Genomic DNA, 21,753 nt, shown 5'->3' with positions numbered 1-21,753 from the left:
CAAAGCTGGAAGCATCGTTAAGGTACACTACATGGCTGTTTTCACTGCTTCCAAGTTTGTTATACTCTTTCAGAAAGGCCCACACAGCTGCCCTGTACAGTCATGGTCAAATAGTAGTAAACCAGTTATTGATTTGCGGTAAGAAGATGTTAAAATACATGGAATATCCTCCTGTTGTGACCTCTATACTCAACTGCTGTTAAATATTCTCAAAGCCAAGATAATAGAAATGTGCAGAGGAATTTTGGGCAGGAGCAGGGAATCCCTTGTTGGAAAAAGTATCTCGGTGAGAGGTGTAGGATATGATTGTTTGCCTTCTGCTTCTGATCACCCCTCCCTGTAACAAAGCAACCGCAGGATCCTAAATGCTTGTGGACAGGAGAGTATGCTTCGGTGTGAATGTACATCTCTGTGGAAGATGGAGACAAACGGCTCCTGAAATATCCCAGCGCGCCCAGAGGAACAGCCTCACATTTACAATCTAAGCTCTTCAAGACTGAGACAGTCGCTGTCCCAGCGCTTGTGTAGAAGTTGGCTGGGTCTGAACACCATCGTAACAACAATAGGACACAACGAGGATCACCTGCAGAAGCTGGAGAGAAGCTTTGGGCGTCTGATGCTCTTCTTAACAGGAGTAAAGCAAATTGTTCCCTTCCATGCGGAGCTCTGCGAGTAGATTGTGGGACAAGGGGGACCTGCCGTCTGCTCTGCCCTGGCTGTCCTCGTCAGCCTTTTACAAAGGTGCTAACATGAAAAACACGCAGAACAGATAAGCTAGCATAAACTATAAATATCATTTGCGTAGATGCATTTAAAAATAGTTGGAAGTGATTCATCACCAGGCAGTTTTTATAACTATGGGTAACATGATGTAGGAAAACAATAGTTTGACTGATAGTTTCAACTCACTTTTTCAATGATTAGTCACATTCTGTGTCTGAGCAACTTTAAAGCAAACTCTTCTGTGATTCCTACCTGCTTCGTATCTTGGACAGTTTACTTCGGTTGCTTTTCTTTAAGACTTCTGAAATATATGTGTTGAGTTTTAAAAAGTGATTGGACTCTACCTAAGCCATGTTGGTATGAAATTGTTTTAAAAGTAAAACCTCAGGCAGGATAAAAAATAGTGTTAAACTAAATGAAGAATCATAGGATCATTAAGGTTGGAGAAGACCTCTAAGATCATAAAATCCAACTGTCAGCCCAGAAGTGCTGTTGGTGTTGCAGTGGAAACAAAGAGGAAGGAATGTACTTGCTTTCAATTACAGGGGAAAATCTTGTAATTTAATCAGTGGACTGGTAATGAAGGATTTCTGTGTCTGTCATTTCATCTATTAAAACTTGTGCAGAGTAATACCAATTTAAAGCCATTCCGTTGCCTCTTGCTGAGAACTGTCCATGGCAGTAATAAGCTTCAGGAATTGGATACGTGAGAAAATCCATCCTTGGAGAATTCGGAGTTGTGGATCGCCACAGCACGTGCAGCAGACGTTGGGAACCGTGTAGTGGGTCTGGAAATGTGAACTGCAACTACTGCTCCTTGGGGCTGGATGTGAAAACAGCAGGAAAACAGGGTGGGGTAAAGAGCAAGAAGACTTGAACAATAGCAGGGCTTAAGTGTGAACATGCATTAAAATATAATTTTTCAGGCCTTGATTTTATTACTATTAATTTTTAATAACTTTTTCATCATTATTCACGTGGAAGTTTGCCTTTCTGTCCCAAACAGTCCCTTTCCCTTTGTGCTTTCTACTTGTGTTAGCATCCTCACGGATGATCTCCAGAGGTCCCTTCTGACCTCAGCTGGCGATTGTGTATTTTTGAGCAACCATTCTAGAAGAATTGGTGTTTGTGTGGTTGAGATCTCCACAGGACGGGTGTCCTGCTCAGAAATAAGTTGTTTAGCGCTATTTCTGCTCTTGCTCGACGCCTGCACTCGCAGCCCGAACCGTGTGTCAAAGTCACAAATGCTTCCACTGGTGAAAAGATCGTTGGGGTTTGCTTGGTTTTTATATTTGTTTGTTTGTTCTGGGCTTGGATTTTTGTGTGTTTTTTTTTCTTTAAATATAATCAGTTTCAAGGAGAGATCAAAGTGTGGTAGACAGGGCCTCGTTCCCCAGAACAGCGTGGGAGATGGAGGCTCACCTTTCGTGACATTACTAGACCATCTGATTCTATATCTCCTGGTTTTTGTATTAGAATCTCAAGAAAACATCAGTTAAATGTCAAAGTTGGTTTCCATTTATAAACAGAACTAATTATATTCAGAAGATCTAGGTCAGTTTTCATCTGCCTGAAGAGCGGCACTGGAGCACTGCCCTGTTATATTTGTTTTGAGAACGTGCTCTGGGTGTTGCATGCAGGAATCTGTACATTTCTAGGGATAATCTATCCAGATATCAAGCTTAACAGTGTTCCCCTCGCTGGGAGGCAGTGGGGCGTGTCGGAGGTGCCAGTCTGCCTCTGTTTACTGTCTGTCTAAATGAACTTTCCTCCAGCTCTCTTAGAGTTTCTTCTGGTTTGGGAAGTGGCCCACTATTGCCGGGGGATGTTTTTGCAAGGCTGCCATGTGCTTCAGGACTCTATTATGTAACAGAGATAGCGGTTATTGGGAATTATCACAAATTATGATGGATAATATCTACTAAATGCTTGTCTAGAGAAAGTTAAAGTGTCATGTGAAGTAAACAAGCTCCTGTTACCTTGATCAAACATGTTTCTGAGTACAGCAAGAGTTTTATATTTAGCTTTCTCTCCTCTTAGTGTGTAATCTGCTCTCGGAGCTTTTTATAAGTAGACTTTCCTAAGATCTGGAACAGCTACTGCCCTTCTTTGCCAGTAATTTCAAAGTCAGATATCGCAAGTACTCGGTGATGGAAGACACGCTTTTGTCTGAGCATTAAGGAAATTCAGATGCATTGCAAGGGTGGAGCAAGCGATAGCACCTTTCTGGCTAGCAATTTGTTGTTGTCACTTGCTGCTTTTTTTATAGGATCCTGAGTGACCTATCTGGAAACAAAATGAGTTGCCAGACTTCCACTGATTTCACTTAAATATAAGGAAAGGCCACTTTACCAAGCAGTCTCACTTGCCTTCTCACCTGTAGCTGAAGTCGGGCTCCTACAAGTAACCATCCCCAGCTCTTCTGCCTCGAGCCTCTCAGCTGGTAACGCTCCAAATATGTGTCAAACAGCACGGGCTTTATTTTCTTACATTTTGTGAGATCTGTGCTGGGGCTCATTAGCAGAGCCCCCAGTAAATGCGAGCTCTGCTCTGAGCTTGTCACTGTGCTCGGGTTTTGGCACAGAATTGGCTCAGATTTTGCTCTTTGTGTGGGCACGTCCCTCTGGGAATGCGATTGGCTTTAGTTGCCCAAACAGAGAGGGTACGCGGCTCTTTGCCCCCAAATCCAGACAGCAAGCTATTTCAGTTTCAAGTTGCTCAAGCTTTTTTCTTGTTGTAAGTTACTTCTGACATTTGTTGCACATTATCTTCTCTGCAGCTTCTGTTTTTCTCTGCTGTTGCTAAATGGTGGGGCTCAGCAGATTAGGAAATGGATTTCCTCTCTCAAGAGACCCAAGTAACTGTGTGTCTTGATGCTTTGTCTCAGCTGGCTGGGACTACACTAGTTGTAAAGCCTGTGAATCTATGTTGAACAGTCTTAAAACCCATGTCTGTGGTGATCAAATTGCTTCTCTACTGTTGTAGAAGTTGTTGGATTACAGGTAGTTGAGTTCTGATCACACAAAGCATGAGGGCAGAGAAGGAAACCTCGTGGCTGGGGAGTTAGAAGATCAGAGGAGAAGACAAATTTACCATAGTCTTGGAGTCTGGCATGCCAGGTTTACCTTAATCTGTGTTACCACTTTATGGATGTCTCTTTGCTGAAATAAATGTACAGCTCCTTCTGGTAAGCCAGAAGCCTTCATCCTTTGGTAATGGCCGGAAAATTCCAAGGCCTTGTTCCTCGTTTCTTGGGGTTTCAGCCTAGCCTGCTTGCCTAAAAGCCAAGGATAAGGAAGATAGAATTTCACTTGATCTAGGAAATGGCTCGTAACTAGCTGAAAGGTGATTCCTGATGGTTTCATGGATAGAGCACGTGTCTTGTTTCCTACCTTCCAAGAACTGAGAAGGTAGCAGTGAAAATGGATTCCCAAGCCCGTGGGCAGCAATGCTTACTAGGCTTTAAAGTTATGGCTTGCTTTTTAAAACAGAAATTTAAGGTGATGGCTACAAAGCCTCCTTAAAGCCAAGATTATGCAGCTTTTTCAAGCCTGGGCCCTGCGAGTTCTACCTTTGCAGAGCTGCTCTGAAGTCAGTGACACCAGGGAAGGCAGAGGCTCGGGAAAGCTTCTTTCCTTCTTGCTGACTGCAAAACCAGTTTCAGAATAGGTGTGTTAGAAGAGGTCTGCTGCGAGCGTGGTGCTGAGCCATGCAGCAGCATGGCCTTGAGTTACAGTGGCTTAAGGGGAGATTATTTTTAAGTTGGAACATAGCGAGGACCTGAGTATAAAGTGAGGACCAAGCTCCACGTGGCTCTGTTCCCTGGCATCAAATTGTGTATATTAGTGTGGGTGTTGTGGCTAGTTTTATACGGACATGTGAATACAATGTTTGTGAACCCGACGAAGGGTAGGAAAGGTACTTTGCATTTTTTCAGCTGTGGAGTCCGGTGCTTTGCCAACCTATGGGGCTGAAAACCCATGTCTGCAAGTGCAGAAACGTGTTACCGAAGGGAGAGGCCGGTGTGAGTGTAGACTTTTTTTCTTCTTTTGAATTGTGAATGCTTTCAAGCGGTGCTTGCAATGATGAGGACTCTTTTTTTTCCTTTTCTGTTTTAATGCAAAAGCTGTGTTCTTCTATGACTTTGATTTCAAAAAACTGGCACTTGAAGAAGACATTAAATATCACAAGAGAGAATGCAGTGCACGTCACTGTATGTGCGTATAGAGGATTGGTGCTGTTTGTGCCAGTGCAGTTTGGCAAGTGTAGCGGAAAGACAAAATCAAAAGCTATAGGATGAAGGGGTTTGATGAACTGGCATTGCATTCACTGGACTTTCTGTTTTAATAAACTTGTATATACAGTTAATGTAGAAAGAACAGTGTAATAAAAGAGTTGTGGCAATTGATCCTTCTGCTCTTTTGTTTTTTAATTAAAGCTGGCCTTTGCCGGAGTTTGACCCGAGTCAGATCCGACTGATTGTCTATCAGGACTGCGAAAGAAGAGGACGGAATGTCTTATTCGACTCCAGTGCTAAAAGAAGAATAGACGATATTTCGGTGTCGGTGAGTATTTTTACTAATTTAAATGGTTATAGTCTATATTTTTTTAAAATGGCAAGATTGATAAATCACAAGTGTTCTGTTTTATTCATGTTAACGTTTAAGCATGGTTTAAATGCAGGGCTATATTTAAATACCTGTTAAGTTGCAAATTATTCAGGCTTCAGTGATTTCACTCTTAACGGCTGTAAATACTATGGTGATGTCTCTGTTCCTGGGCTTGTCTTCTTTCTGCTCCTTCCCCGAGGATCCCCTCCTGGCGCTGCAGCGGGCAGTGCTGGGGGCAGTGGCAGGGCATAAACAGATATTTATGGATGTGCTTTTTTGCCAGCATGGGGTCTGCCTTCTCAATCAGATGATCCTCCCAGTCCTGTGTCCTCTGGTGTCCTCTTTGGCTGGCTTTTGCCAATCGTTTCTATGCTTTGCTGACAGTTTCTTCACACAAAGTTACTTGAAAACTTCTCTGGTTTTACTTTTGGCATGGTCTGCGTGGTTATCTATTAATTGAAACTGTAGTCAGATGAGGATGCTTCCTTCCACGGGCTCTGGCCACAGAGATTAATTTCTAGCCACAGTGCTATTGTAAGTGGTTGTGTGAGGTTGGACAACTTATTTTACTGCTTTCAACTTCCTTTTCACCATCTATAAAAGCATTTGCAAAGCATTTTAAGTTCTGCAAGCAGATAGCACTGTGTGAACTGAAAGTTATGATCCCCGTTGCTTTTACCTGTAGGACCTAAGTTCTCTAAGTAGGAATACACAAAATACCACGTAACCCCCAAGCCCTGGGTTTCATGTTGGGTGCTGGAGTACAGCCAGAAGAGTCTTCACCCAGCTTTGTAAGCTCTTCCGGCCTGTTGCTGAACGCTGCCAGCCTGAGACTTCAATCCTGGTCCTGGGTGCTTCCTCTACCTGCGTACCCTCACCTCTGAGAGTCTGTGGCTCATCAGGCACTAACTTCCAGGCTTCTCCATCGCTTACTCTAGTGCTTTTATAGCCATGAATCAAGATCCCCATTTCCTAGTTCTTTCTGAGAATTTGTGAAGTCAAGCAAGTTTCACCAATGTTGAACAAAATGCTTCTTTCTTTTTTATTTCACCTTGTTCGAATGACTTTAAAATGTATAAATTCCTGTTCTTCTAGGTATTCTTGCTAGGAAATCAGGATTATACAGACAAGAGTGTGAGTGGTTTATTAGTACAAGTTCCTGCCTATGCTTATTACTATTACTCTATTAATAAAAAAGACAGTATAAGTCCTCTAATTTCAAGTGGTTTCTTGACAGCCTAAAAGCCTCTTTAGGATAGATCTGTACTTGCATAGTACAGATAGATAGAACTTGCAGACTTCATGGTTTTGGTTTATTTCAGTAAGATCATCGCCTGTGGCAGCTCAGCAGTGACAGAATAAAAGGCTGATAATGAAGCTAATACGGTGCCATATTAATCTCTCCTTTATTTTTCTTCACTAAAGGGGAAGGAGGAAGGAAATGATTGTATTGACCTCTATGAAATGAGTATGTGACACTAGTGGAGGAAGACTGTTCCCAGGGAGACTGAAATGCCCAGTACTCATCTCTAGTAACTTGATGCATTTCTTTCTCTGTGGTATTAGAAGACTTTGAAAGAGAATATATTGAAACATTTGCTTGCTATAGTATCTGCCTTCTGCAGCTTTCGGATAATGTCATGTAAGGCAAAACTTCTCTCGTGAAACAAAACTTTGCAATAGCAGAAGCATTATGCAGGTAAAAACGTGCAGAGGAGTCCTGGGCTCGGCTTGCTGGGAGCTGAGTTCAAGCTTGTGCATTTAGCAGTGCAAACTGGCCATTTTCAAGGAATTGTATTGTTTATTTTTCTTGCTCTTTATCACAATTTTCATTAACAAAGACACACCCTGCCTATACAAAGCCAGATCTTGGCTCTAAGCACATTCCAAGGCACTCTTGCCCTTTTGCAGCAAGACGTGTGTGGGCTGGGCACTCTCTCTTCTGAAAGGGTATCTGTTCACCACCCCACAAAAGCCAATGCCTTCTCCATCCCCTCCTCTCCGCCCCATTTCCTAACGTGATTTATACTTCTGGATTTACAAATAACACTGAGGGGGAGATTTGCAAGAGTGCCTGGCAGTGGCCAGACTGTTCTGGTTGAGGTCTGTTCGGTCTAATGTGTAGAACCAAGGGGCTTTCAGTTTGCTTTATGTTGCTCTGCTCTTCAGTTCCCATTTTGTGTCACTTATGAGATGTGAAAGCAATTATAATTTGAGAGTTGGATGCCTGCAGCAAGGTGAGATATACTTTGCTCTATTTTATAGATCTAATCCCTGCATATGTCAAGAGTTGTGTACGGTGGTTGAACACGGCTAGTCATTTGAATTCTGTAAAGGAAGCTGTGGTTATAAATTTTAAGGACCATCAAAGCAAACCTTTCCGGACACAGATGTTTCGAGAAATAAAACAGTAGGCTCCAACTTTTTGATGAGTGAAAACTGCAGAGTTTGTGCTCCTACCAAGCTGAGTTCTAATTATTAAAGCATTACTAGGCTCTTGTTATCCATGAGGGAAATGTGACTGTGACACAAATAAGGATTTTGTGTTCTCGTTGAATATTAAATCAGCCTCTTCATGTCTTCAGTAGAGCTAAATATTAGGTAAACGAGTTTTGGAAGGGGGTTGCACGGAGACAGACAGAAAGCAGCTGAGAGTTAGCAGTATGGCCATTGAGATATTTTAATTGCACAGGAGAAGTGTTGTTTTCCCTGGGTCTTGCTAGAGTTAAACTTGGCGAGCAAAGCCGAGAGCAGTCTGGTGACTGGGAGGGCTGGCAGCCGCTGCACCGGGAATGTTGGCCGAAGGCTGTGCCAGGCGTTTCCAGCGAGGCCAGGCAGAGATCCGCCTTCGGCAGCTGTGGGCACTTGGCATGGGGGAGGCAGAGAGATCCCCTTTGAGAGCCCCATACCTTTTTTGGTGCTAAGCGGGAGAGGTTCTTCCCCGGCTTTCCAGAGGATGGGCTATTGATCAGCCGGGCTCTGTAAGCAGAGCCAAGAGGCTGCTGCCTCGTGAGCATCAGAAAATGGGGGGGAACTCCCTCGTCTGAGTTCTGTCAGGGCATCGCAGAAGAGAGAAACTGCCTTTTCCAACAGTCACTCTCTGACACCAGGTTATGAGTGAATGCATCAGAACAGGCTTTTGCACGTGGAGTATTCCAGGGCAGCCTGCGATATGAGAAGCAGACATTGCTGAGGCCTTTACTAACCAGCCTCGGGGCGCACCCAGACATCCACCTCTCTTGGATTTTGGGGTATCAAAGTAGTTTATGGGCAAGCTTGTGAGCTTGATCCACTATCTCCTCTGCAATCACTTCAGAGTTTGTTCCTCATGCTAACAAGTGCCACCTTTCTGATGAGACTGTTACTTGATTTGCAGGTGATGGTTTCATAACCTAGGACTGATTTGTACTGTAGACTCCTTGCCGTGCTTCTCTGCTCCTTTTCCTCTACCAGCCCCTGCCTGCTCCTGGCTCCCGTGTGCCTGCAGTCCCTCTCCTCTCCCCGCGCGGTGCCCCGGGGCTGTGCGAGGCCCTGCACAGTCCAGCCTGGGCACAGCAGCCCCGCTGGGTCGTACGCAGCTCCCAGGCCAGGAGCTGTGAGTGAACACAGGTATGCTCCTCCAAGAGCTGTGATCCCGAGCCTGGTTTGAATTTCAAATCAAGCATGACGAGCAGCTCTTTTTCCTTTTTAAGGTGCGGAGGCCAGATGGCCTGGCCAGTGCTGAGCTTTCAGCCTTGGCTCTGCCTTTCCCTGACCCCTCCGTGCTTGGCTTCTCAACCTTGACACTGCATTCACGCTCTCTGCGCGCTCAGGCTGTGTTGGTGTTTCACTGCGCTGCTGCTGCTGCACGGCACATGAGTTACGTCGCCGTAAAATGTCAGTGTGCAAAAGCCAGCTGAAGCGTGAGGCGTTTTCCCTCAAAAGACTGTCAGCCGAAGGGAACAAGGATGCCACAGAAATGATGCTGTGAAGGAGAAGTGGGGAGTAAACCAATGAAACAGCTGGAAGGGGAACCTTGCGTCAGGGCTTTCCTCAGAACAAGTCGAAGGAGTTGGGGGACAGGGTAGTGGTTTTCAGCTGTTTGGATTAACTGCTCATTTTCCCTTTGCGTTGTCTGCTGGTGACTTAGGATAAGACAGCATTTGCTGTTAGGGATTTGACCGAAGCAAGGTGCTGGTGAACAAGTAAGGAGCTGAAAGAACTTTCTAGGTCTAAAGGTCAGCCAAGCGGAAGCCATGGAGTCCAGAGGGAAGAAGGGATGCCAAGGGACTGCAAGGAAGAGGAGGGAAGAAAGAAAGCAAGAGCCAAGCTGTGCACTGTGCTGAGCAGGGCTCCAGAGTTGGGGAAGGGAAGGGAGAAAGACGAGGAATTGGATAAGGGCAGTGGCTTGTTCCCAGGACCCAGAACCTAAAGGGGATTTTCAGCAGGGTTTGTTTAATTTTTTTTGAAGAAACGAAAGAGAAAGAGTGGCCCGGGATACAGAATTTGAGGTCTAGAGGTGCAACAGTGGGCTTGGATTTGGGAAGTGAAAAGTTTGCTTTTGAAACATAACCTGGTTGTCTCTGTCTTTGGGATAATTTAACTGCAAGGTCATAGGCTATTTGATCTAGTGCTGTGGCAATTTCTTTCCCTCCAAATGTCATATTTATCCCAAAGGAGAAAAATGTCATGCTGCTTTAAACAAGCCAGGATTAGCCGCATGCCCTAATATACTTCAGCACTGGATAAATGTTGAACAGCAAATTGCTTTGAGGGATTAGTAATTGGATAGTGAGCCTTTTGCTTTTAGGTGAGTTGTATGAAACGGAGACTCTGGTCTGTATCTGGCTCTTGGTGGACAGGTTTCGAGTGAGTCAGGCTGAGCAGACAGATAAAAACACCAGCTGTAAGCACAGTCCCACCTCCTTAGCTCTGCTTCTCCTCTCTGAACAGAAACGGAAGAACGGTAGTGGAGTTGGGGAGCTTAGGGTTGTCATTACTTCTCTCACTGACTTCCGAGTAACAGAGGAACCTGACAGCTCTGGAAATAAAGAGAGATCTTTGAGAAAGATCCCTGGATTGTTGCAGCTGCATTTGAAGGGGAGATGTGAAAGCCTGTGCAAGTTACTGTTATATCCTAAGTGTGTGCAAAGGTTTAATTACACTTTCAAACCAACACATATTATTAAAGCAAAAGAGTTACTTTATCTATTTTGGAGTAACATTTCATCTTTGCTGAATAATCTGCTTTAAAATGAAGGACAGAGCTCTCAAAAGAGTGCCAGCTTTATGTGGATGTACGGATTTCCTTGGCAGTGCCACACAGTGGTATTTGAGCACCTGCTGTTGTAGAGAGGTAGAGTAGAGCATATGATGACATTTCAGTTTCCTTCTGTCACTCCCAGCCCTAACACACAAACACGCAGTCTGGATTTAGTTCAACGCACCAAGCTGCTTTCGACTGTCTTCTTAGCCCTGAACCAAAACTTGCTCAGCAGAAATTCCTCTCCCTGAGCACAGCACTGGGCTTGTTCTTTCCACATACTGAGGAATTTATAGACATTGTGGCAGAGAAATAAAAGTCTTTGCTGATAGAGGTGGAGAAAAGAGATTCCAGAAGCGGAACTGCAGAAGAAAACTACTTTGTATCCTGCCGTACTATAAAGACGTTTTACTCTAAGTTATCTTCAGTACTACCTGATAGATCTCCAAGACTTTCAGCAAATGATGACCTCTAATGTAGGAACCAGGACTGCCAGGAATCCTTTGGAGCTGGGCGGTATCTGCAGCGAGCTGGCAGACCAAGAACAAAGAGTGTGACCACAGCGGGGAGAGCAGCGTGGCAGCCAGGAGCGGCAGCTGCCCCTGGCATCCCTCCAGCAGATGTTCTGCTCTCCAGCAAAAGCCAGCGTTTCAGAGGACTCCGGCAGCACTTTGTCTGGGGATCTAATTCCTTGCAACTGCATCTGTTTGGAACGAAAATCCACAATTTGGAAACTTCCCCTTATACAGCTCCTAAATAATTAGATTACCTTTTTATTTTTGGAAACCTGGCTTGAATATCTTTGGCGTATTGTATTGGAATGCAAGTAATCCCACTCCTTTGATGCATAGTATCTTGAGATTTGTAGCATCTAAAATGTCATTGACTCTTGGAGTCAGAAACTGCGGAGGAGAGGGGCATTGCAGGTACTTGATCTCATTGTCCAACAGCTTAGTCTAAGGTCTGTAAAAGTCCGAACACCAAAATTTGACATTTTAGGAGGGATTTACTGTTTGCAGGGTGGTACCTGAAAGATCCTGACCTGTTTTGCCAACTCCTCGCAGGAGTCTTGGTTCATTAAACCCCACTGCACAGACCAAACAGCCATTTTCCTGCTTTGCTATTTAAATTAGGCAACTATTGCTTCAAGATACCAGAGTTGCCAGTGGATCTGGAGGAGCTGCTCTGCAGAAAAATGCAGGGATGGTAAGAAGAAATTATTTAAAAGTACTTTGCAGACTTAGCCTATTTATTTTTTAATGCACAGCCATCGTTTGCACCTGTAGAAATGCATTTACTGCCTTTGCAGTCTCAAGGAAGCTTAGTTGTAACTTTTTAGAAGGAACTTTCGGCATATGATGAAAAAAGCAAGCTGAACTGTGGTTTGCCTGCAAAAGCTTCTGTAACCCTGTGGATTTTATGTGGTTTTATCACATGATGCTTGCCTAGCCGAGGACATTGTTGTTTGTGTCAGAGATAAAATGCAATTCTAGTTCACGAGTTCCTACTGAAGTCATATGATGATCATTCACATGTTCCAGCCATTGTGTACTGTGCTCGAGCCACGGAGAGCAGCAGTTAGCAAATCCACATCTTGCATGAATTCAACGTACTCACCCTGATGGCGTAATGAGGGATACTACTATGGGAGGCTGTGTGTGTCAGTAAAGCACAGGGCTTTACTGAGTGACTGACCAGTGGCTGCTTCCTTCCCTCTGCCTCTGAATTACTGACTGTCTGCACGTTTTTCTTGATGGCTTTCCATGGTGGCAGCTCTCGAATGGCAGCAGCAGTGCAGGCGGAGTGTGGAGCTCCAGAATCCCTGATGTATTCTGCTGGTTTGCTAAATCCCACCCACTGTTAGGGCTGAGGAAAAGTCACCTGTCCTTAACTGTGGCTGGGATTTAGGCAAAAAAAGAAAAGTAGTAACCTGCAGAGTGTGGGATTCCCATCCTCTCCCTCATCAGAACCCTCTGCAGCAGCCAGGGCAGTCATCTTTTTCATGGAATCATTCAGGTTGGAAAAACCCTCTAAGCTCATCCAGTCCAGCCGTCAGCGCAGCCCCACCGTGCCTGCTAAACCATGTCCCCAGGTGCCACGTCTGCATGTTTTTTGAACCTCACTAGGGAAGGGGACTCCACCGCGTCCCTGGGCAGCCTCTGCCGGTGCTTTACCACTCTTTTGGTAAATAATTTGTTCCTAATATCCAATCTAAGCCTCTGGTACAACTTGAGGCAGTTTCCTCTCATCCTGTCACTTGTTACTTGGGAGTAGAGCCCAGCTCCCTCCTGCCTCCAGCCTCCTTTCAGGGAGCTGTAGAGAGCAATGCGGTCTCCCCTCAACCTCCTCTTCTCCAGACTAAACAACCCCAGATCCCTCAGCTGCTCCCAGAACCCCTGGGTTCCAGGCCCTTCACCAATGCAGATTTATGAAGTTAACACCCCATGCACTGAGTATTTAATACTTTTCCTTCTGCATTTTCTTTTTTTCATAGCTATTAAAGACTGAGATGTGAATATTTCTGAAAGAAGGGGGAGCTTAGGAAATGGACTTGGGAGTCCAGAGCTGGAGCTGTGGCACATAAGAGCGCTTCTGTATTTACGTCTGTGCCTTGAACCTTGCTTCCATGCAGCTTTGCTTCTAGCTTGCTCTTACTGTTTTGGTGATTGTGTAGGAAATGTTAATTAAGAAGGTCTTAGGGCAGAGTCAGCACATAATTTTGAGCACGTAGACTATTTCTGTCTCCTAGTGCTGCCCATTAGCGAATGTAAATAGTGTCAGCCTTGTGTGAGTGTTCTGAAGTGTGATGAGTACAGAAGTACGCTGAGATGTTAGGTGAAGAGGGTTGCCTAATGCTGGTGTAAATAGCATTAACTGACACGATGCTGATTCTGCCTGGGATGCTGGGATTCACGGGAGAAATCACAAATGTGTATAAATACTGACCAGAACAGTAGTGGAGCATCTCTGGTGCCAGTGATTGGGACTACTGTGTGTGTAGAGTGGACCTGGGCTCTCCTCATCCTGGAGGGCAGTTCCAGCTCTGTCTGAGCACTCTTCACTCCCTTTTTTGTTATGTTTTCTCTCTTGATCTATATTTGAACTCACCCCTTGGACCATTTCTCCATCGTTTTGTGAAACCTTTCTGGCCTCTCTGTGACACTAACTGTGGTTTCCAGCTTTGTCCATTTTCAGCCTCACAATCCCTCATACGGAAAATGAGAGCAACATGGTCACCTTTCTGCTGCTCTTTGAAAAGACCAGAGCACTTTGACACAGCTAGGAAGAGATCCATAAAAATAGCATCTTCTCTCTCCACTTATCCTCCTAACCTGAGTCTCTCTTGAATTTGGTGGTGTTCTTGCTTGATTGTTCCTAACCAGTGTTTTCCTGTACACCATGAACTGCTCCTTGTGATCCGGCTGGCACTGTCGCTCCAGAGGGCTGTGCCATCTCGCCGCTGTGTCACCTTCGCCCCAATGGGCACAGGGAGCAAGATGAAGACAGCTGGAGCCTATGGTTGCTATCCTTTGACTGCTTTGGTACCATCCTTTCTTCTAATCCTGGTCTAAAAAAGTCATTTGCAAAGCCTCACAGATGGGTGGCTGCTTAGGCAAATGGAGTTGGAGTCACCTGTTAGCTCCCGGCTAATTTGGAAGTAAACCAGCTCAGCCTTCTTTTGTATCGCCAGGCTGCAAGAGACACTAATAAATATTCTATTAACTCTTTTCCTGGGGCAGAAGCCTTTTAGCTGTTAAATGTCTTACCTACACAGGTAAGTACAGTGCTCCTGAACGGTGATTTCGGGTCATGTGTCTAAGTATGTCACGTCTGTTGTCTGTGTTTCAGAAACTCTGCAGCGATGCTCAGGTGAGAGTTTTCGGGAAATGTTGCCAATTGAAGCCTGGAGGAGACAGCTCTTCTTCCTTGGACAGTTCAATCAATTCATCCTCCTCATTCTCTGATCCAAAAGAACAATGCCCCAAATACCAGGTGAGTCTCTCTTCCATGTTTGTCGCATGTCCCGTGTCAAATACCGATGGCAGGTGAGGTATGGCGTGTTTTAAAATGCTGAAAATTAGAGGCTGGTGATAGAGAGCAGTGTTCGGTCAAAATCAGACTTTGGTTCTGACTCAGTAATGTTAAAATCTATAGCTTTGGGTTTGAACAAGTCTAAAACCAACCAGGTTGCTCTCTTGGGATGTGTCTTGAATGGTGGCGGTTTCTCCAGGTGCTTGTTCTGTCTTATGACCCGGGCTGTAACACTCCTTCAGTATGATCAGACTTGGCAGAGCTAACTTATCTTGGTGTCGATGAGGCAGTTTATTGTACTTTATTGCTAAATGCCAGGGAAATAACAGAGAACCATGCTCTCTGTAGGGATGGTCTATGGAACAGCTTTATAGCAGGGGATTCAGTGCACTTGAGTTAATTTTTACATAAGAGATTTTGGCCAGGAGAGTAGCTAGAGTCATCTGACACGGATATATTTCTGTCATCTCTCCTTCCATGGATCACAAGTGTTTTATATTAAGCCACCCTAAAATAGAACTAAGCTCTTCCACTCTTTGTAATGAAGTAATTGTGTGTTTGAGGGAAGCTGCTCTCTCCACAACCTTTTCTGAAGTACAGTACTACCGATGTCTTAATCTGCCATCGATATAAATGAAGGACCTTTCAGTGCTGTCTTTCCCACTGTCACGTTAGCTCTCGCTATATTTGGCGAGCTGCGTATTCTTGTTTTCTCTTTCTCATCACACTCTTTTCCACAGCTTTAGTAAGGTAGCTGAAGATCTGTTTTCCATTCCTCCCTTCCTGGAAGGGCATTTAGCTGTGGTTATGAAAGGAAGAAACGTTGCTGTCAGCAGCTTCCTTCCAGCACAAAGGAAACTCCTTCATGCATTGTGTGACCAAGAAAAATGATGCCCCCCACTATCCAGAAATCATCTCTTCTACTGGGCGGGCTCTGTGCAAACAGTGGTCGGTGTTATGAGAGGAGATTAATTGCAGTGGTTGGCGTGACAGTGGATTTTAAAGCCGTGGAAAGTTTTCCCTTTCAAGTCCCCATTTCATCATGCCTATCGCTTAGTGAAGGTCTTACTGAGTTGAACTGAAATATGTGGCTCCGTGGCCAGCTCAGACAGCGTGCGAGGAATGTCCAGCTGAAGTTGGTCTTCCACAGCGTGTTTCTTGTAAACTGTCTACTGCGCTGCCTGATCTCCTTCCAGGCTTCCCCAGCAAGTCAGCAGAGAGCCATAAATACAGGAATTCTTTGCTGCACAACAGAATTGTGTGTCGTGTGTGCAGAAGGGCCAGAGTAAGTTTGTCCAGACTTCAGTCAGCCTGGCATTTCCTATCTTCTAACAGAGGCGTCTGGTAACCTCAGAAGTGACTTCATGCATTCACAGTGTTTATAAGTTCTTTTGTTTGTCGGGCTTTTTTTTTTAAAGCTGTAAGATGGAAATCTAAATAATACAGTGCCATAGGACTTCTAAAATAGTTCTTTATGTTTCCTTGTTTAAATATACTTCGATTTTATATGAACAGCTTTGATTGCAAAAGGAAGTAAAGGGTTTTAGAATCATAGAATCACCAGGAAATCATAGAATTACCGGCTTGCCTACCATTCTTTGCACGTTATGGCCCAGGTGTCGCCTCTGTACCTGTTCTCAGTGTAGTCAGGACTAAAGTCTGCCTGATTTGTTGATCACGACATTTGACATTCATTTCTGTTCTGCATTTTGAATTTACATAGTTACTAGTTTGTTGAGAGGACAATATGTACAGCAGGTGGAATGTTAAATGCTGTAAATATATTCAGAAATGTGATTTCCAAATCATGCAAATTTTCCTACCTCTAGTATGCTAATGGACAATAACAAACACTTGTAGGTCTTTTATAAGTTTTCAGGTGAGCTCATAAATATGACCTGGGGAGTTGGTTTGTGTCCAAGCTGTCAGTGCCGGCAGTTGTGCCCTTTTTGCCAGATGCTCCTTGGCTATTTTTTGTTGGAGTTTTTAATATTTAACCCCTTTCCTCAGCTGATTGCGCTCTACTTTGGTCTTGAGCGACCTTTATTTTGCAGCATTAAAGGCCCAAAGAGCTGAGCTGTAGCAGTGTTTTCATAATAAATGCATGAAATATGTACATCTTCTGTTACGCATGGCAGAATTATTGCTATAAAGTGTAGGTGTAATGCCAGACTGAGACAGGCCATCAGCGCATCTTATCACACTCTTTGCCTTCAGCAGTGCATGTCTCTCTCAGAGGAGAGGGAAACCCCTGTCATTAAACTTGAAAGCAGCTGATTTTCACTTTTTTTTTTTTTTTTTTTTAAATTCGGTTGCATGTCAAAGCAAATCAATACTTTATCTTCAGGTATTTTTCCTCAGCTTTTTTCCTAAAGCTCGTGCCTGCTGGATAAGCTGTGAATTGGTCATGGCCAAGAAAGCGCTGGTCCAGCCTGGCTCCAGTGCACAGTCTGTAGGTCTCCAGTGAACTTGTGCTTGTGCTTGTCAAGCAGGCACGAGCTTTAGGCTTAATGGTTCTTGTTCAATAAAGTGCATTATCACACTCTTAAAACGTTTTAGTCCCTTGAGTCAGCACAGTTTGAATTTGCATCCCCTCAACCTCTGGGGATAGGTTAGGTTTGTTGGAGGATTTTAGTGGTTCAGTTCCTGGCTGATGTGAAGATCACTGTCTATGCCAGCGTTATCCTTATTGAACTGTTTAACTTAGCACTTTCAGCAGTGCAATAGCAAGATATTCTACATGTTTATCTTTTAAATAAAGAATATTTTCCTTAGTGGTATGTTGCCTTAATAGGAGTGCGTTTCTAAAATGCTTAAAACCAAATGTTGGTGGGGTTTTTTTGCAGGGTTCTCGGTGCTCCTCAGATGCTAACATGCTTGGAGAGATGATGTTTGGCTCTGTGGCCATGAGCTACAAGGGCTCCACGTTGAAAATTCATCAGATCCGGTAAGATTAACTTTTCACTGCTGGTCTTTTCAGAAGGCTTACTGCTTAGTCTGATAGGTAATGATTTGAGTGGCACAAGTGCAGAGTGAAAGAAATTGCTGCGTTTGCCTTAAAGTTATTCTGATGTCACATTTGACACAAAAGGCTGTGAGGTTATGCTTAGGTCTATAAAATCTGGAGGGTAGTGAAATGGAAAGCAAAGCCTGTCTTGGCACTGTGCTTCTGACTGACATCTTCCTTTTTGTCCTCCAGCTCACCTCCTCAGCTCATGCTCAGCAAGGTTTTCACCGCTCGCACTGGAAGCAGTATCTACGGAAGCCTGAATACGTGAGTCCATTACAAATGGTATCTATTGCCCATGAGCAGATGAGTGTCGGGACACAGAAGACTTGTTTTGGACCCTCTAGGTCCTTTCTCTAGAAAAATAACAACTTCTTCCCTGATCTGTTCCATCCTGTCACTAGTGTCCTCACCTTTCCCTTGCGGTTGTTGTCACCTCAGTTTGCCTTAAGCGAATGAATGAACCATTCCTTTAGTGCTGATATGGTGAAGCTTGATATTATAAAGTACAAAGTGCCTTCAGCTGCCAAAGGAGAAGGGATGAGAACAGAACGCTGGAGTGGGGGAATTCGAATAAAAAGGTGTTACAAAACCATCTGACTTCAGAGGGTTCAACGTTCAGTTTTCAGTGTATTAATTGACCCAGCTGAAAGCCTGGCTTAGGCTGTGAAAGCTTTTTGTAGTGGAAGCCTGCATTCTTACCTTGTCCATTCCCTTCAGGCTATAGTGAAGTAATGCTGTATTCCACTGAAATGAAAATCACTGTTTTTCTTCTATGTTCTGTGTTTGTTATAGGTTGCAGGACAGTCTTGAGTTCATCAATCAAGACAGCAATACGTTAAAGCCTGACCACAGTACAATTATGAATGGACTTCTTGGGAATATAGGTAATTACACGCAGATTTTTTTTCCAGGTATCTTTAACTGAGTAATGACAGATTCTACAATATGAAAGTCTTCTAAATAGAATTGTATGAAAAAGACAGAGAAAGCTAAAGGTGTAACAGAAAGTTAATGTTGATGGGGTTTGGAAGAGAACGAATTGGACAGTTGAAGGAATTAGCAGTGATTCACTGTGTACAGCTGTGTATCTGTGTATAAAACACAGAACAGAAATATATGGATATGCTTTCTCATTCTCAGCCTTCGTGGAAGTGCTGTGGCTGAAGACTCCGTAAACATTAGATTGCAGAGAAGAGGAAGGTCTTGGCTTTTCCCCTTGGAGACAGTCGAGCTAATAGTGAAGACACAATACCTCAGGGCTTGGTTGTCCGGTGTAGCAGTCTGATGAGCTTCAGCACGACTTCCCTTAACCTTGGTTTAGATTGTTGACTTCCCAAGCAACTGTCTCTTTTAGGAGGTAGATGCAGAGGCTTCCTTTTAAGGTTGTTTTCCATAGGATTGCTGTATGTAAAACACACTTCTCTAGGATTGGAAATAAGGAGTGAATTTGATGACTTTGTTAGTCTAACTGGGTTTCTGGCTTTGACGTGGTCTTAATTCTTGTGGTGCCTGTTAACTTCTCTCCTTCACACTAACTTTGGTGAGACTACACCCAAGATGGGCTTAAATGCGTTTCAGGCTCAAAACCTGTATTCCTTATTAAAATAAATCCCAGTAGTCCATTTATAAGGGAAGCCAATTCAAGTTGTAAGAACCAATTATCTACTAAATGCTTCCTGAATTTCCTAAGTCAGGAAAGTTAAAAAGAAGCATATTTCTCAATATTTGGTATTCTTTGTGGGCTTCAGTTGTGGTTTTTCACAGTGAGTGAGGTGCCCAGTCTGAGAGAGGCACTCGCTTCATCTGCTTTTAGGGTATTGTGGTTTGCACTGGGCAAAAGTTCTCTGTATCACCAGCGTGATCTAAACTGCAAGTTCAGATTTAGAGAGGGCGGCCGTGAGGCGTGGGCTCAGTAAGATTTTGGTGTAGGCAGTGCCACACGTTCATCTGCGTCCGGCTCTGTAGTCAAGGTGGTGTCCCTGCTGAGCAGGAAGGATAACTGCCCCAAGGGCTGGCCAGAAGGTGTGGGCATCTCAGAGCAGGGGTTTGCAACACGAAGGGGTGGGATTGCCTGCTAGAAGAGGATGCTGCAACTTTCTTTGTGATTGAGCTGCACAAGTTTTCAGTCAGTTTGACAGTGTTTGTTTACAGTTCCCATTCCAGCATGGGGGGAGCCATGGGTGAAGTAGGTAAAGCTGTTAATCTGTAACTGCAGCGTTTCTAACAGCTGTGTTCACCGGCGAAGACTGCTCCTGACTCGCTGTGAGGAGAAGAGTCCGGGTGTTTTCGCTGGGAACTCTTTGCAAGCTGCTTTTTTTAGATATGCTGGTGTGAAAACAGAAAAGACAAAGTGGCCCCAGTCAAGTCCTTTCCTTTAATGAGGGAAGACCTAAGAGAATGGAAGGTTGAGGTGCAGCCTTCATGTTCTGTATCATCAGAAAGCTTTCAGTGAGCAATACTTCAGATTTAGGAGAGGGGCTGGCAATTATCTCATTAACTATACCCCTGCATTTTCCTGTCTGTGTGTACAGTAAAACCACTCTTTCCCTGGTGTAACCACGATCCAGTATTGCTTTTAAAATGGACTACAAGAAGCAATAACATTGATTTTCTATATGATCGTTTCACTAAACCGTTGTAGTGACTGTTCTCACAACAGTTACTCCAGCCTGTAATTTTCTGTTGGTTCTACTAAGATGAATTTCTGCCTCCTCCCCCTTCCTCCCCGTTGTCTCCGGCGACAGTGTTCATCAGCCGCCCCACCAGTGTGGGTGCTAAAACAAACATTGTATTCCACGATGAATCTCCTGTTTGTGATCGAGTGAGGCTTGGAGCCTGCATAAATTAATCATTTTTCAACTTAAAAAAAAAAGGCCATTGGAGAGAAGCTGCATCCTTGTATGGGAGATGGTGTGAAGCTGGGTCTATTATTTCAATCCTATAAATGCTATATAGTCCGACTGTAAGCTGTATCCTTGAATCAACGTTCTTGTTAGGCAGGAGGACAGCTCTTACGCTTATGTTGGTCTGCATTTATGTTGGCTTGTATCTTCTCCCTGCCCTGGCCCCCTCCCTGCAGACTGTTCTGCTTTACTAACCTCATTCTTTCATGTGTATTTTACGTTTTGCCATGTAGGTCTTTCGCAGCTTTGCAGCCCTAGGCGGGCATTCTCAGAGCAAGGTCCGCTCCGCCTGATCCGGAGCGCCTCTTTCTTTGCAGGTTTGCAGTGTGCTGTGTGCTGTGTGGCTAGTCTAGCTGGTGTGACAAAACAGTGTGGGGTTGTAGTTTAGCCTTGGAAATAAGATTTTAATTTTATTTTAAATATGGGCAGCGATGTCTGCTCTCATACCTTCTTGTATGTGTGCTTTAAATCCCCAGTGGACAGCAGGCATTTCCAGCGTCCTCCTTGGGGTCAGTTGGTCGTGTTGTTTTGTTGCAGAAACACATATTTAATGGAGGATTTCATATTTCTGGAAATAATACTTCATGGTAGTGTCAAGCTATTTTGATCTGGACTTGTTCAACCAAACTGTAAAAATTAAAGCTGACCTAGGTTCATTTAAAATGGACATTTCTTGCTTTTAGTGGCTGAGTCTTATTTCCATGGCTGAGTAGCTTTTATTTCACACGTGTGTTTTTAAAATATATCACATTTAAAGACACTTGAGCCTGAGACACTTTTGATCTTGCGTATATGCAGACTGTGAATCTGAACAGCTTACGGCTTAGCTGAACAACCGATGCACTGCTCACAGTTTAAAAGTATTTATTTTCTTCAAGACAGCATTGTAAAATCCTGTTTAAATTATATATGTAATACCTGAGAAAGCCGGCACATGAATGAAGGCATGTTTATAGTGGCTTTTAGTGGGGGTTTTGTCTGTACACGGAGTACTACCGAGTGACCAACATCGTTTTAGGACATTAAAATTTCATTGAAAAATATCTCTGTAAAGAAACAAAACGTACTGGGTTTGGTTTGTGCTAAAATAGGTACCGGAACTTCAGAAAAATACACGCAGGCTTCTCAGTTAAGTGTTTTGGTTTGTTCAGCTAAGCAGCCTTTCCTGGTGGTGGCCTTGTGCAGTGCTGTGCTGTTGATCTGAATTAATGAGCATGTTTTTGTTTTGTTAAT

General features: G+C 44.0%; 1 protein-coding gene across 3 annotated transcripts in view; it reads left to right on the top strand.

The window, feature by feature from the left end:
- FNIP1 (folliculin interacting protein 1) overlaps positions 1–21,753 on the top strand; it is a 68,571-nt gene that overhangs the window by 24,063 nt on the left and 22,755 nt on the right. For 2 of the 3 annotated variants that reach the window (XM_054079426.1, XM_009562449.2), the window contains exons 2-7: positions 5,162–5,288; positions 14,425–14,568; positions 17,454–17,554; positions 17,807–17,881; positions 18,410–18,501; positions 20,754–20,837. In XM_054079426.1, coding sequence (XP_053935401.1) covers positions 5,162–5,288; positions 14,425–14,568; positions 17,454–17,554; positions 17,807–17,881; positions 18,410–18,501; positions 20,754–20,837 — 623 coding nt within the window. The remainder of the gene's footprint in view (positions 1–5,161; positions 5,289–14,424; positions 14,569–17,453; positions 17,555–17,806; positions 17,882–18,409; positions 18,502–20,753; positions 20,838–21,753) is intronic. The other variant, XM_054079427.1, reaches the window with a different exon arrangement.

This window comes from Cuculus canorus, chromosome 14 (assembly GCF_017976375.1).
Source record: "Cuculus canorus isolate bCucCan1 chromosome 14, bCucCan1.pri, whole genome shotgun sequence".
In the NCBI taxonomy this organism is placed as follows: domain Eukaryota; kingdom Metazoa; phylum Chordata; class Aves; order Cuculiformes; family Cuculidae; genus Cuculus; species Cuculus canorus.
The sequence above is the reverse complement of the archived record's forward strand: the minus strand, read 5'-3'. Positions and strand labels throughout refer to the sequence as shown.